At 45.4% G+C, this 15,169-nt stretch overlaps 2 protein-coding genes across 6 annotated transcripts in view; one reads left to right on the top strand and one right to left on the bottom strand.

Moving 5' to 3' along the window:
• Positions 1-3,141, top strand: part of MPZL1 (myelin protein zero like 1) — a 34,097-nt gene extending 30,956 nt beyond the window's left edge. For all 5 annotated transcript variants that reach the window (XM_032096038.1, XM_032096039.1, XM_032096042.1 and 2 more), the window contains one exon: positions 909-3,141. In XM_032096038.1, coding sequence (XP_031951929.1) covers positions 909-1,010 — 102 coding nt within the window. In that variant the 3' untranslated portion in view covers positions 1,011-3,141. The remainder of the gene's footprint in view (positions 1-908) is intronic.
• Positions 3,142-7,512: 4,371 nt separating this feature from the next.
• On the bottom strand, positions 7,513-14,683 carry MPC2 (mitochondrial pyruvate carrier 2). Its single transcript, XM_032096062.1, has 5 exons — positions 14,480-14,683; positions 11,047-11,087; positions 9,459-9,543; positions 8,251-8,362; positions 7,513-7,755 (listed from the first exon to the last, which is right to left on the bottom strand). Exons 1-5 carry the CDS (start codon positions 14,583-14,585, stop codon positions 7,722-7,724), a joined length of 378 nt encoding a protein of 125 aa, XP_031951953.1. The 5' UTR covers positions 14,586-14,683; the 3' UTR covers positions 7,513-7,721.
• Between the last annotated feature and the right edge of the window lie 486 nt (positions 14,684-15,169).

Genomic DNA, 15,169 nt, shown 5'->3' with positions numbered 1-15,169 from the left:
GTGGTGGCAGCGCTGTGCCCTGTGCTTGTCTCAGCTGGGGGCTTCAGTGTGGGAGCTGCAGCTCTCTTGCCATCGAGCTCCCACCTGCCTTGCTGCACCTCTGCTCTGTGGAGGCTGCAGTCCTGTCCTCAGCCTGTCTCCAGTAGCTGCAGCTGGCTTTCCCTGGGCTGTGTTGTAGAGGATGTGGGGTTTTAGGAAGTGTTTACACGGTCAGCTGAAAGACAGGGCTGTAATGTCCTCCCCTGCACCCCAGCAAATGTCACAAAGATGTGTGAGGCCGTGCCTGCCCAGCGTGTCTGTGAGCTGCTGCTGCCTGGGCTGGCTCGTAAGTCAGGTAAGAATTCTGTATTGCTGCACCATTTTAGCACTTCCTGGCTCACTGCTGTGTAAGTCTTGGCCCCATCACTGGTTTGGGCAGTGACTCGAATCACAGAGTGGCTGCAGCTTTATCCTCTCCCTCATCACCTAAGTGGTACAGCCGTGCTGGGATTTACAGGACCTGAGTAGCAGTTTGGGAAGTACACTCTGCTGTTGACTGGTAAACCTCTAGTACAGTTCCTCTTGAACAATATTAAATCTGGCATGCATCTGACTAAGCCACGTGTCTTTGCACGTAAGAATTGCTGCTTTTCAGAGCAAAGGATCCCAGATTTTGCTTTCTGTGAGGAGCGGGCAGTCCTGGAGAGAGGCAAGGGTGCTGTTTGGCATGCTCCTGAGAGGAGAAAGGTGGCAGACTAGAGCTCATGTGCAGCTGAGGGTTCATTCCACCTGCTTCCAAGTGCCATTCGCAGTCATAAAAGCTCTGTGGTCTTGCTTTAGCTCTCATCTTGCTGCAGCCCCCATGGAAGTGAGGGGCAGTGGGGCCTGTTCTGAAAAAGCCTGACTGTGCCTCTTCATTGTGTCCTCAGGGCCCAGTCATTTACGCGCAGTTAGATCACTCCGGGGGACAGCACAGCGACAAGATCAACAAGTCAGAGTCTGTGGTCTACGCCGACATTCGGAAGAACTGAGATCCTCAGCTATCCAAAGGACAACACACATTCAGACTGGAATTGCTTGAGCAAGATTTGACCCAGAGAACTCACATGTGGCCTTTGATGCCTAGGCTAGGACCAATGCATGTGCATACAGAGGGAGAGATATATATGTATTGTGTGTAAATAGTCTATTTAATCGTACAGAAGTGAGACCAATGTTGCATGTTGAAATGCGGTAAGAATTTTGCTTATAAATTGCCAATATTCTTTTTTTTTTAAATCTTGTGTGACGAGAGAGAAAGTGAAAACTCGCATCACAATTTTAAAATATTTTTATCTTGATTAATAATGGAGAAACTGGAAGATGCCTGAAGAGTCTAGATTGATCTGGAGATGCTTTTTTCTTTGCTTATATTTCTTTTGTTGAAGTGACTATAAAGAAGACATCTTCTTTATATTCAGAGTTCTTTATGTATACAGGGTATTTATCTTTCCTTGGTCAGATTCTCAGTACAGGCTGCCTTCTCCTGTAAACTAGACCCTCTCACTTGGTCTTGTAAGCCAAATTGTGACTCCTAGCTATCAGAAATGTATGTCTTAGCAGTGTGAGTGAAGGAAATCTTTAGGCCTACCTGACCTGTGTAATGTGGGTCACAGAACTGTTTACTTCTCGGTGAGCCCAGCTATTCAAGCTTAGTCCTTTAAGGTGCAGGGATAGTGTTGATCTAATGAATTTTGTGAAATGGTAGTTTACCTGTGAAAACAAAGGAGATAGTGAGTTAAAGGCATAGGAGGCTGTAGCTGTAGGTGGTTACCTCAGACTCTGTTGAACCTTTCAATGAAATGTTTCTTCCTCAAAGCTCTGTCATTTCATGTAAGCGTTAAAAAGGGCTCCAAGGGATCTGGAAGCTGTAATACTCCCATACCTCTCTCCCATGGCTCCATTATACCACTGTCACCTCCTTGGAGGTGCTTTATCTATTCTTGAAAGCCTGTAGTGGAGGCTGAATGACTTCTGGAGGAAATCTAGGGCTCTTTGGTTTTTTTGATGTGTGGTTATTTTGTGTAACCTATATTTGCACAGAAGATGTGGATGGGCAGTTTATTTCCTTCATCTCTGCAAGTCTACTGCTTGAATACGATTTCCCAGCCTCTTGTTTCTAGGTTAAACTCCTCCTAGATTGTTAAGGTTCTCTGCTGATGAGGATTTCTTTCACTGACCCACTGTATCCTGAAATCTGGTGCTCAAAACTAGAAGTGGCCTTCCAGCAGAGATCTTCTCAGAGTGGCATATAGAAGAAGGATTTCTGTTTTGTACATCCTAATGTGGGGGTTTTGTTTTGGGTTGCGTTTTTTGGGCAGCAAATAATTTTCAGCTTGGTCTATTGGAACCCCTTTTCTCTGACTCTTACCCATTTCCTAGTTCAGTCTGTTTCACAGAATCAGTCACAGAATGGTTGAGGTTGGAAAGCACCTCTGGAGATCATCTCACCTTCCTCGAGCAGCATCAGCCAGAGCACGCTGCCCAGCACTGTGCCCAGTTTTGAGGATCTCCACAGGTGGGAACTCTGCAGCATCTCTGGGCAACCTGTTCCAAACAAACTCAAGCCCACATGTCACTGTAACACCAAGCACATGAAAAATAGTTACAGGCCCATGGCAGACCCTTTCACAACCACATTAGATAATCCTTCAGTTATGACAGTGCAATTTTAATAGCTATTTTGTGTCCAGGGTTTTTTTTTTTCCCAACAAAGTTAGGTATGGCAACACTATATTCTTTGATCAGGATTACATTGATTGGTTTCCTGACAACACCTACATCCCTTTATTAGAAATAAACAGCTTTGTTTTGTATACATGCACTGGGTAGATTTTAGGACATTGTCCTCAGAGCCAGAACCAGCTTCTTAAAACTGAGGCTCAGAAGGAAACCATGGATTAATTTATTCTGCCATATGTCAGTTGCTAATCCTGCAATATCCGAATTTGTGTAATTCCTCTTCCAGGACTTGGCTGGTATCAAAAAGGAGGACACATTTCAGTTTTAAAGGAAGTTTTAAAGGCATCACTTTTCAGGTATTTGCCAAGTCTCACAGGGAACTGAGACATTGAGCTGTGGCTAGCTAACAGCTCTGTAAATATTTTAGCATTTAATTTTTTGGCAATAACACATACAAGATGAAAAATGGACAAATTTCTTCTTCACAGGAGACCTCTTCTGCTTCATGAATTAAGCAGGGTTTTTAGCAAGACTCCACGTGAAGGGCTATGGTACTTGTACCCAGTGCTGGAAGCTGATGGAGTGGGATCTACTCACCCCAGGCACACTCAGGGGTAGTTTGTCCACTCAAGCTTCCATCTGTTGATAAAATCCACTGTCTTGGTTGCTGCAGTGCTCGTGTTGGTGACTGTAGCCAGGAAATTCTTTGCTCAGAGGATGATGAGGCCCTGGCACAGGTTGCCCAGAGAAGCTGTGGGTACCCCATCCCTGGAAATGTGCAGGGTCAGGTTGGATGGGGCTCTGAGTAACCTGGTCTGGTGGAAGGTGTCCCTACCCATGGCAGGGGGGTTGGAACTGGATGATCTTTAAGGTCCCTCCCAGCCCAATCCAGTCTGTGATTCTGTGATTCTATAGGATCTTCTCAAGTGCTGAATTCTGCAGCTGGCATAGGGCTACCCTGGGTGTACAAACAGACTGGGGAATGCGAGGCTGCACAGCAGTGCCATGGAAAGGGCCCTGGGGGTCCTGGTTGATGGTGAATTGGATATGAGTCAGCAGTGCCCTGGCAGCCAGGAAGGACATCCCTGTCCTGGGGGCACCAGGCCCAGCATTGCCAGCTGGGCAAGGGAGGGATTGTCCCACTCTGCTCTGGGCTGGGGCAGCCTCATCTCCAGTCCTGGGGGCAGCTTTGGGTGTCACAATGTAAAAAAGACGTGAAGCTATTAGAGAGTGTCCAAAGGAGGCCACGAGGATGGTGAAGGGTCTGGAGGGGAAGCCTTATGGCAAATGGCTGAGGTCACTCGGTCTGTTCAGAGGTCTGGAGAAGAGGAGGCTGAGAGGAGACCCCACTCTTGTCTTCAGCATCCTCATGAGGGGAAGCAGAGGGGCAGGTACCGATCTCTTCACTCAGTTACCAGTGACAGGACCCAAGGGAATGACGTGAAGATGAGTCGGGGGAGGTTTAGGTTGGATATCAGGAAAATGTTTTTCACCTGGAGGGTGACTGGGCACTGAACAGGCTCCCCAGGGAAGGGGTCATAGCAGCAACCTGACAGAGTTCAAGAAGTGTTTGGACAATGCTCTCAGGCACATGGTGTGACTCTTGGGGTGTCCTGCCTAGGGCCAGGAGTTGGATTTGATGAGCCTGAGGGGTGCCTTTCAACCCAGTGTATATTATGATTAAGATTATGAGGAATCCTGCTGCTGCTGCTTTCCTTATCTATCAGGCTATTACTTCCCAACATTTACACTTAATAAAACACTAATGCTTTGGATGTGGTTGATAGAGAAACTTGATTTTGATCTGCCTGTGTTCATCCCTGCACGTCCCCATCTTTCCCCCCAACATTTTTGAGTAAGAGGGAGAATTGGGATGAGTATAGTGATCAGAAACTTGCTGCTATGAGAAGACAGGACTGGCCTTGCCTCTGAAGTCTGCTATTAATGTTTGCTTCTTTTCCTGCTGGAATGTACTGGAAAATCTGAGCACAATTCTGATGTGGTGCTAACTTTAGGAAGCACATGAATCTGGTGCTAACTTTAGGACTGATGTGGTGCTAACTTTAGGAGACACACTGATCTGGCTGGTATTAACTGACTTGAGGAAACATCTCCTTGCATGGCTTTTGTCTAGCTACAGGTGTGTTCATATGGCCTAGACTCCAGGAGGAGGCTCCCTGCAAGGCTTCTTGGGTCCTCTTTATGAAAGCAGAATGAACTTGGAAGTATTTTTAAAAAACACTAAACATCTTTTTAGAAAGAAACAAAAGTCTTCCCCCAGAAATGGCAAAAATCTGTCTGAATCCCTCTCCAGTGCCAAGGCTGTTTAATTTTTTTTTTTTTTTTGTCATGGGAAAGTGAGCAATGTAATTATTAAGTAACATATTCATGCTGAAGTCAGAAGAACTTCAGGCATTGTGAGACAACACTTGTGAACTTTCTGTTCCTCAGGTTATCTGAAATTGTTTAATGATATGAAAATCTGTGCTGATGAAAGGGACTGATGCTGAGTTGGCTTACTTAGTAAAGTCTCAGGAGACAGAGGACTTCTCTTCCTTGATAGGTAGTGCAAGCAGAGATTAGACAAGTCATCATATCCTGATGTTCTGGTGACCAGAAGTTTATCTCTGTTTGCTCTGCTGCTGTTCTCTTAATTCTCTGATGCTGTTCCTTGCAGGCGGAAAAGAACAGCTTGGACTTTGAGGAATGTGAAGGGTGTTGTCCTTGTCCTGTTGTAGCACTGCTGCCAGCTCTTTTTAGGATTGTCTATTTTCAAACCAAGTGCTGCATGCCAGGCTTGCAGCAGCCCAGAGGAGGAAGGAGTAGGCAGTAGCCAGTGCCTAAAACAGTCAGGGGGATCATTCCTCCTGGATAGTGGACCTGGGAAGGCCTGTGTTATGGAAAAAACTTTTAATAAATTCTTTTATTCATCATGCAAGCAAAACTGGGACCAGTCTGAAATCTTCCTTATTTTTGATTACCATAAATGAATTTCAAGAAGATTACAAGTAAGGTATTAATCTAAGTAAATTGGTAGCTGTACTCAGTCCATCAAGTTTCCACGGCCCTTTTGACTTCAGCAGTTGTTCTGTGAGGAAGATGCTCACCATGTTCACAAAGTAGCATTAAGAGCCATTACAGGGGGGCAGGTATGTCCCTGTAACTCATTGCCTAGTGTGTCATTAATAACTGGAGACCTGTAGGGTTTTGTTTGCTCTCAAAGCTTTAGTGGTATTTCATTTTGTGACTAGAAGAGCTGTAATTGGGTTTTTAAACTTTTTAAACCTGTGAGAACTGTCTGGGTAACCATCTGTCTTGTAACTGCAGTAAAGGTGTATATGCAACTTAAAAGCTGCATCGGCTTAGAGTGGATTCACTGAGGTCAGGTATGGACTATTTGATTTGTGACCAGAACACCTTCACTCTGTATTGGAATCCTGTCTTGGAATTCTACATTATTACTGTATCTGCCAAGGACCTCAAATACAAAATGCTCTTATTATATCATAGGTGATGGAAATACTTCCTCTATAAAACCACCAAAAGAGAAGAGAAGGTGGGTAAGACATCTGGGCTGTGGCCACACCTCTGCAGTGTAACATTTTTATATGGGAGACTACAAAATCATATTAACAATCCTCAGCAGTTATTCTCCTCTTTAGGCTTCTCTTTCCCTTCTCTTCACTGCCCTAAAGCTAATAAGCCCTTTCATTTACAGGTATTTTTGCACTCTAAAATGTAAGTTCAAATGCCTTTGGAGATCAGTGTGCTGTGCAATGTTTTCTGTCTCCCTGCAATGCCAACTGTTCTTACGTGGTAAATGTAATTGAAAACATCGACTGGGTACTTTTCTTTTATAAACCTCTGTCCTGGAGGTGTGCAAGACAACAAACACCTGTAAGACAGGTGTATAATCTGTGTGAGGGAGCTAGATATGCATTGCATGGCCTGATTACATGAAGAGCCAATGTACCTACTGTTAGTGTTTTTGCTTTTACAGACTCATCTGGAAACAATTATCTTGGATATTTTTTCTTGAATGGACTTTAATGTTTTCTATTGTAATCTTGTGAATATTTTAATACACTTTTTTTTTTCCCATTACTGGTTTGCTGGATGAGTCTTACCTGGTTGGGGGCTGGGAAGGGAGGGGGACTGGAATATACCACCTCTCTCCCTGGCAGTATTCTTCAGTCACTGTGTCCACTCAGTGACCATCACAGCTGGAGAAGTCGCCATTTGAGACCCTGTGTTACTGCTTCAGCCAGAAGGACCAAGGAATGCAGGTGGAAGTGTGGCAGGACACAGAACTGACTTCATGGTGGGACACCCTTTGAAAACAGGTAGCTGACAGACTCATCAGAATCTGCCTTGTCTGTTAACTTTTCCTGAATCTGGTGCCTCAACACCCCCATCTTCTGCCTGGAGTCATGGAGGGTGACAGAAGCTACACCGCCAGTGGCACATTTGTTTGCTGTCCTTTTGTTCAGGACAGTGGTGGCTGGGAAACAAATGAAGACACACGTAGCTGAAGCTGGAATGGATATCCTTATGCTGCCATGGAAGGAAGAGCATCAGGAAATGAAATGCAAATGCTACTGCTGGTTACTGAAATATGGCAACCCCCCACCAAGGTGGTTTATCCTGACTGTGACAGGAAAGATCATTTCAGTCTGAGGGTCTGGCTGTCACCAGTACTTTGTCACTCCCAGCACTGTTCAGCGGAGTCAGGTAAGGTGAGGCTCAGCAAATTTTAAAGGCAAAATCCAGCCAGTTTCTTTAAGGAGACAATACAAGACAAACAATTCCACCTTCATTTTAAAAGGTTAACCTTTATTTAAATGTGTGGAGATACTTTGTTATTTGTACTTAGAAAACATTTGCTCTCTAAACATTTAAATTTCCTCTTTTATTTTCTCAGAGGAAAAAAAAATATTAAAATTAGTGAAGCTAGGTCCCATGGGGATGGGTTTGTGCGTTGCTAGATTTGACCTGGGTTAAGCATCTCTTTACTGCAGCTGCTATTGCTGTTGTGCTTTTAGCTCCTGTTTATACCTATAGGAATAAAAAAGAAAGAGCACAGGCTAAGAATAGAATAGGACACAAGTTACAATAACAGTGTTTTCATAGCAGTTTGCTCAGCAAAACAGGTTTAAAATTACAATGGACATGAGGGTGGAAACTCAGGATAGGATAGCTTAATTCGTGTAGGAAGTTCCAAAGTAGCCAAGTTTGCCACATTCCTGGCCAGTACTGAACCCAGAAAACTCCCAAAGTTTCCTTCAAGAAACAATTTTTAAGAAATGCTGCTCTGCTTAAGAATCCTTTGATCCAGCTGGAGCTGACACAATTCAATGCTGCTCTAGCTGGACTGAAAATATTTACAGCTTCACTCCAACTTAGCTGTAAAACTAACAATGTAGCAAAAATGTTCTGTAATGTTTAATGAATCGTTCAGTTCCTCTTGCCTGTTGCACTGACAGAGGCTGGCAGCATTTATAAATTCCAGGTTAATGCTTAGTTGTAGTGTGTACCCTTTGTAACACATACCTCCATATTCGGTAGAGCTGGGAGCCACCAGCACAGCCAACAAAGAAGTTCACAGCAAACAGACTCCAGTTTTTAGGAATAATAACTAGAGAGTACCGGGACCAAATAAGGCCTGTTGAATAAAATGTCAAGTTTAAAGATATTTCAAATTAAATATTCAGATGCTTCTCTAAGTTCGGAGGCAGATTCAGTTGAAGATTCACAGTTGAAGTGAATAAATTTTACAACTTCATGTTAGACAACTGCTTTGCTTGTAACTACCTTTTTCTCAGTGAAAAGTGCCAGTGGGACACCTACAGGTATGTACTGCGTTTTTCTAAAATAGCTACAGTAAGGTCAATAATAGTCTGAATATTAAACAAAGATCCTTTGTAGTCTACAGCAGCCTAGACCTTAATTCTCCAGCTCAGTTGCAGGGTAGTGGTATTTTGCTGTATATCCAGCTTGCTGCACTACATTGGAGGTTGTGCAAAACCTGTGCAAAATGCACAGGACTGTGTCAGATATCAAAATCAAGTTTGGAGAACCCTTTCAGACAGGGAAAGCATTGGAAAAAGCTGCTCAGGAAAGTGGTGCTGCACCATGCCTGGAGATGTTCATAAGAAGTGTAGTTGTATCACTTAGAGACACGTTTTAGTGGTGGACTTGGAAGTGCTGGGTTAATGGTTGGACTCAATGATCTTAAAAGTCCTTTCCAATCTAAATGGTTCTAGGATTACAGGATATTGTTTCTGCCACTGTGAGAATTCTTGGCAGGCAACAGTGTAGTAGTCCATGTGCCACTGCTTCCAATTTCTTGTAACACTTTAAAATTCTTTCCAGTTACATTAGTGTCATTACCCTGCCGTTCTTAAACCCCTTAAAGTCTGTTCTAAAAAAGTCACCATATCCTGGACTGATTTCAAAATTACTTGATCTGAAGCAAAAGAGGTCACTTACTGCAATGAGTGGTATCATGGTAACTTAAGGGATGACACTCAACTTGCGCTGAACAATTCCAAACTAAGATACACATGTGGAAAACTGTTATATGATTATAGAACTTTTACTGATTTAATAACAAGTAGAGGTCTGTCCTAGAATTATCATCCAACAGCAATAGTGACAGCTAGCATGTTAAAATTAAGGCTTTCTGTAGAAGTGGATTAGTACTGATGGAGGATTCTGAGATGGTGCTGTGTAAAACCATGGAGTAAGTGTGGCTTTACCTGTGGCCATCAGTACTGCAGACTGTGCTGTGCTGAGCTTTTCTGCTGGTCTGGCCATGTCAGCCAGTCCAGCACACACCAAACCCTGTAAAGAGAAATTCAGTGAGCACTGGGACTCCTTTACAAGGGGAAGCTGCTTCACAGCTCAGTGCTTATCCTACTGCATTATGCAGGAGATGGGATGCATTATATGAGCAATTAGGCTCTGGGAGACACCATCTGCTTCCAGTCCCTTGTGGCAGGAAAAATAATGCAGTTATGGCAGCTACAACTGGGTGGCAATAAAATCCCAGGCATTAGCAGTTTTGTATTAATTCCAGAACAAGTTTAATTTAAACAAAGCTGCTTAAGAAAGCAGCTGAAAAAAACCCCACTCTGGTTTTCATGCGTAGCAAGTAGAGGCTTATCTAAATAAGGGCCTTCTTCCCACATGTCAGGCTAAGATACTGCTGGTAAGGATGACCCCATATAATCTTCACTCAGCTTCATCTGAGGGGGTAAAAGTGGGGTTTTTAAATATAATTTCAGTAATAGCAGAAAACTTGCAGGTGAATTGAGGAATAGCTTGGCTGATCTACTTGGCATTAGTAGCAAACACTCTTCTTGGTTTGTTTGTTGTGTTATTGCCCTCTGCTGGAAATACAGTTTCATGTTCCTGTTACACCAGTTCACAAAAAAACCCTCAAACTCCCTGACTGCCACCCAGGATTCCTCTGGCACAGAAGAGCTGCCGTGTCCTCAGGCTCGGGAGGGTGTTTCCAGGGAGAACCTCTGAGGAAGGAGAAGGTTAACCATAGTTCCTGCAGCTCCAGCCCAGACAACTGACAGAAGAAACCAAGCTGCAGTTTAGAGCACAGTGTGTTGCCTGTGGCCTATGAAACGCTGGGGTTCACAGTGGCAAAGTTACAAAGCAGCTGGCAATGGCAAGAGCAGGTAACATCCTTGCTCGTTATCAAACAGGGAGATCCAACCCTCGTGGGTTTAGAGATCACTTGTGTTATCTGTACCAATGCAACACTTCGGAGGAGCACAGTGAATTAGGAGGAGGCATTTGCATCACCTGGGCACAAACAGAGCCCAGGGCTGTAGCCAAGTGGGAAGCAGAACCTCACAGGAGGCAGAGCACCACTGACAGCCACAATGGCAGCTGCCTTTGTCTTTCATATCAAGATTAGCTTGCACTCTGACATGCTTTAGCCTGCCTTCAAGCTATGAGGGTTAGGAATTGGCTTCTTTAAGATATTTCTCAAATTCCTCAATCTCAGAAGAAATATGTGCTTTAAGAGTTTTGCATCATGCCAGCTCATACCTTGAGCAACAGCTGGTGTTTCACAAGAGAAAGCCTTGGTGAAACTCAGTGAAAAGCACAATTTTTCCACAAAGCATTTTCTCCATGTTGTATCCCCTGCATGTTGTGCTATCTGTTATTAAGGCTAATTTTGTTCCTCCCCTTATATTAAAAATTAGAGCCTTGGTATTAATCTTTCTTCAGGCTCAGGTATCTGCTGGGAAACTCTTGCTTGCTCAATGCATTGCTCAGATTGCCTTGGGCTTGATACCCAGACACCAGATGGCATCTTGTACTTACCCATTTCATAATAGGTGCCCAGAAAAACACTGTTTTGGGACCTGAGGGAGGAGGGGAGAAAATAAGTTAGATTATTCAGGAAGATGTGGCTGTTTTAATACCCACAGTAAGTTTAAGTTGGTTTATTTTGCGGTTTTTTTCAATAATGAATTGTGTCTATTAGCAGTTTCTACTGCTGTACAAGCTCTAGCACCTAATATTCATAATTCATCAACCTTCAGTTGTGTAATCACTCCACACATTTCTGCAACAGCTGGGTAGGATTTTGTATGTTCATGTTTAAGCAACTGGGGACACCAGAGCAGGCAAAATGCGTTTATCATTAAAAGAGTTAGGAAAAGGCCTAGGAATAGGAGGGAAGACACCCCAAAAATCCACCAGTAGGCCAAGGAGGATAATGGGGGAAGAGGATGAAATCTCCAGAAGGAAGGGAGAAAAATCCAGTGGAATGGGACCTGGGGAAAAACAACTCTCTTACAAATACATGTAACTTTCAGTGGTGCTAAAATAGCAACTGGTTGGTTAAAACAAAGCCAGGTAAAACCACACCTACAACCATGCCAAAAATCATTAATCTGGGACTTCTGCTCCAAGTCTTAAACGGAAGACCACGATCCAAAGTACCAAACTCCCTGGGAGACAGTCAGGACACTTCCAATTTTATCAAAAAACATTAATGTTTAGGTCACTGCTCAGCATTCTGATAACATGCAAGATGAAGCCAAGTTTTCACTGTTACATAGGAGTAACCACCAGGACTTTGGTTGCTGGCTTTTTATGAGAGCTATTTCTTCACTAACAATTCAGTCTTAAAAAGACCTGGCACTAACTACTTGTACTTCCAGTTTTAACTACCCTCAAGTTTAAAACTACGACTTGGGAAACAAAAACTGGCTTGGCAGCCTTGCATGAAGCGCTATTTAACCCATCCTGCTTGTAATCAAGTTTCAAACTGCATTTAATAACTACAAGCACATTACTTTTTGTCTAATATTGTTGAATATTAGATAACAGGAGCTTAATATTCATCCTTTAAAGATGCAGACTTCAGCTGCTGTTCTCTTAGGCACTTTCTTGGTATGTCAGTATCAGGCTGCAAATACAGCTAGTTACAAATAAATCAGTCTTACAGAGTAGATTTAATTACTAACATTTATCTTATTCTAAAACACAAATTCAGATTTGGAGTACTAGAGGATGTGGGGTGAGTATTAATTATTAAACTGACATTCCCTAAACAGCTAGTAGAGTTTTCAAGAAGACTGACATTAGTTTTTATTAATAATAGAAAACTCAACCATTTCAAACTGCTGACTGCAGAACTAAGAAACAATTGGAGACAGGGAAGGTACCAAGCCAAGTCTGTAATTAGGTAAGACTGTCAAACACCTCTCCTGGAGGCACTCCAGCAAGCACCCAGCCAGGGTGAGCTCTTCCCAGCTCCTGATATCCAGAATTTTTCAAGGATGAACTTGACAGCAGCACATGAGAGCAGGGGGACACCAGAGGCTAATTTGGATACCACATGTGTGATCAATTTATAGAATTTATGACTTCTATTAAATATAAGTAGTCTTTGTGCTGAAAACTTGAGTTTAGGCAGGCAAAGTGAACCAGAGAGGCCAAAGGGGAGGGAGCACAAGCTCAGGCCACACTTTCCCATGGCAGCCTGGAGAGTTGGTGTGCCAGGCCCTCCACTGTCCTCCAGCAATGCCAGCCAAAGAAACAGTTCTTAGCAGGCATCAATTATTTTGCTGGAAGCTTTCTTTATGCCAGAAAAGAAAGCACGCTCCTCATGCCTCACAAGTGATTTCTAATTTCATGGCAATGACACATTCCTGAATTAGACTAGAGATTTAGATGTCACTGGAGATAAAAGAGAGCCTTTCATTTGTAACCCACTTTTTTTTTCTGCCGTCAGAGTGATGTCTGTTGCATAACTTTCTCACAGACACACCTTCAAGACTTTCAAGCTAAAATAGAAGTTGCAGGGGTTCGGTTTCTATACTTGCTTGTGCTGTGGCTTTTCTCCCACCATCAGTATGGATTATGACAGATAGATATGCGTGTATATATATATATATATATAATATATATATACACAGAATTCCTAAAAATGGATTTATTAATTACAACATTATGGCGATGACCAAAAGTGGCCCACCGGCAGTTTTGTGAAGTGAAAAGCACTGCAAAAGAACCTCCAAAACCTCATCCAATTACGACTACAGCTCTGGTGAAGAAGGAACAGAGATGTTCCCAGTACTTGCTGTGCCTTGTATCCAATAAAAGCATCTGGAAGCTGCCACATTTCACACCAGTGGAATGTGTCTCTCAGTGTTGGACATATTGTCTCTTTATATATAAAAACAATACATTAATGTTAAATATATTGGTCTAGTGAATTCAGTACAAATCAAACATTTTGAGAACTGCAGTTTTCACTCTGTGATTTCTTTAGAGCAACAATTTTCCTTCCAAGACAGGGCCATTGTAAGAGGACAGTGCAACTGACTGCAAACCAAAGTCCATTTTCACAGTGCATATTCTGGGTAGGTGAAGAGTCAAGGATGCCTGTGACACTGACACAAAACAGTGGGGACAGAGCCTATGGAATGCCAGGATTTTATCGGGCACTCGTTTTAACAACCGACGCCATTTGTTTACATGACAAACACCACGTAAATGGCACTGAAGGAGATCATTTTACAAGAGGTTTCTCCCTAATAACACAGACCCCCACGTTTGCTCACGGAAAGGTAAACTGTAGGTCAGGTGAGGGGAGCTCATTCCAGGGAAATTCTCTACCCACAGGATCCCTCCAGCGAATTCACCAAGGGCACGAGCTGCCTTTGGTAGAATCGTGGGATTCAGTACAAGAGAAATAAAGCCAAAGGCTGCCTGACTTGGCCAGCGCACATTTCAAGATCAGAAACCCTGGCAGCGCCCTCCGCCATCCCTGGAAGTGTCCAAGGCCAGGCTGGATGGGGATCCGAGTAACCTGGTCTGGTGGAAGGCGCCCCTGCCCGTGGGAGGGGTCGGAACAGGATAATCTTTAATATCCCTTCCAACCCGAACCATTCCATCATTCTATGATTTTTCCACCACATGTTCTTGAAAGAAGCGGCTGCCGAGGCCTCCAGGCCCCTTTAGACCCATCACATCTCCTGGGCCGGGCTCTGGCAGCCCACCCGATCCCTGGATCCCCCCGCGGTACCGTGACAGCGACACCAGCGCATCCATCCCGGCTGGAACCACCCGGGCCGTGCCTGATCATCTTATTCTCCCTTCACAAAAACAGTAAGTTCCCCGTTAAGGAGCAGGATTCCGCTCCGGGGCCGCTTTCCCGTGACAGAACCACCCTAACCGCGTTACTGCGGCCCCGATCCCCCCGCGGGCCCAACCGGGGGCCAAGGTGACCCCCGCCCGTTACCCGCTGGGTGGTTGTAGAAAGGCCGGAACCGCGGCGGCAGCATGAGCTCGATGCGGTCGAGCATGCGGTGGTAGGAGGCGCGGAGGCCCGCGATGGAGGCCGCCATGGCGAGGGATGGGGCGAGCGGGGGTCGAGCGGGGACCGAGGGGGGCCGCGCTCCGTCCGTCCGTCCGTCCGTCCTCCGCCCAGGCCCCGCCCCCCGGCCGGGCCGCGCGCTGATTGGTGACTGCCGCAGGGGGCGGGGCGAAGGGAGCCCTGCGCGCGGCGCTATTGGCTGCGCGCGCTGGCCCCGCCCCCTGAGGAGAGCTGGCGAGCCCGCCGCCCTCGGGAAGGGCACGGGCGCCCGGCTCAGAGATGGCCGCCGCCGCTTCGCTCTCCCCACAAGATGGCCGCCGCGGGGGCACCGTGTGCTGCGACGAACGCGCCCAGACCCAAGATGGCCACCTTGCGGCTTCACACCGCTTCACTGGAGGGGGCCGGTTTGTGCCCGGCGGAGCCCAGCGCGCTGACGTCACCCGCCACGCCCACGGCGCGCCTTCGCCTCAGTCGGGGCGGGGCGACGTCACCGGCTCGCGCGAGACGCCCGTTAGTCTCGGGCCCCCGCGGCCCCCTCCCTCCCGGTGGGCGTGGCCCCCGCGGCCGGGGCGGGCGTGGCCCCGCGCGCGGTGGGCGTGGCCCGGACCCGCCGCG

The sequence above is a fragment of the Corvus moneduloides genome, chromosome 2 (assembly GCF_009650955.1).
Source record: "Corvus moneduloides isolate bCorMon1 chromosome 2, bCorMon1.pri, whole genome shotgun sequence".
Classification (NCBI taxonomy): Eukaryota; Metazoa; Chordata; class Aves; order Passeriformes; family Corvidae; genus Corvus; species Corvus moneduloides.
This window is presented reverse-complemented; position numbering and strand designations above follow the sequence as displayed.

Coding starts and splice junctions, on each gene's coding strand:
- MPC2 (XM_032096062.1), bottom strand. CDS start 14,585: ATGGCGGCCTCCATCGCGGGCCTCCGCGCCTCCTACCACCGCATGCTC. Junction 9,544..11,046: donor GGGCACCTATTATGAAATGG/GTAAGTACAAGA, acceptor TTCTCTTTACAG/GGTTTGGTGTGTGCTGGACT. Junction 8,363..9,458: donor TGCAGTACTGATGGCCACAG/GTAAAGCCACAC, acceptor TTTATTCAACAG/GCCTTATTTGGTCCCGGTAC.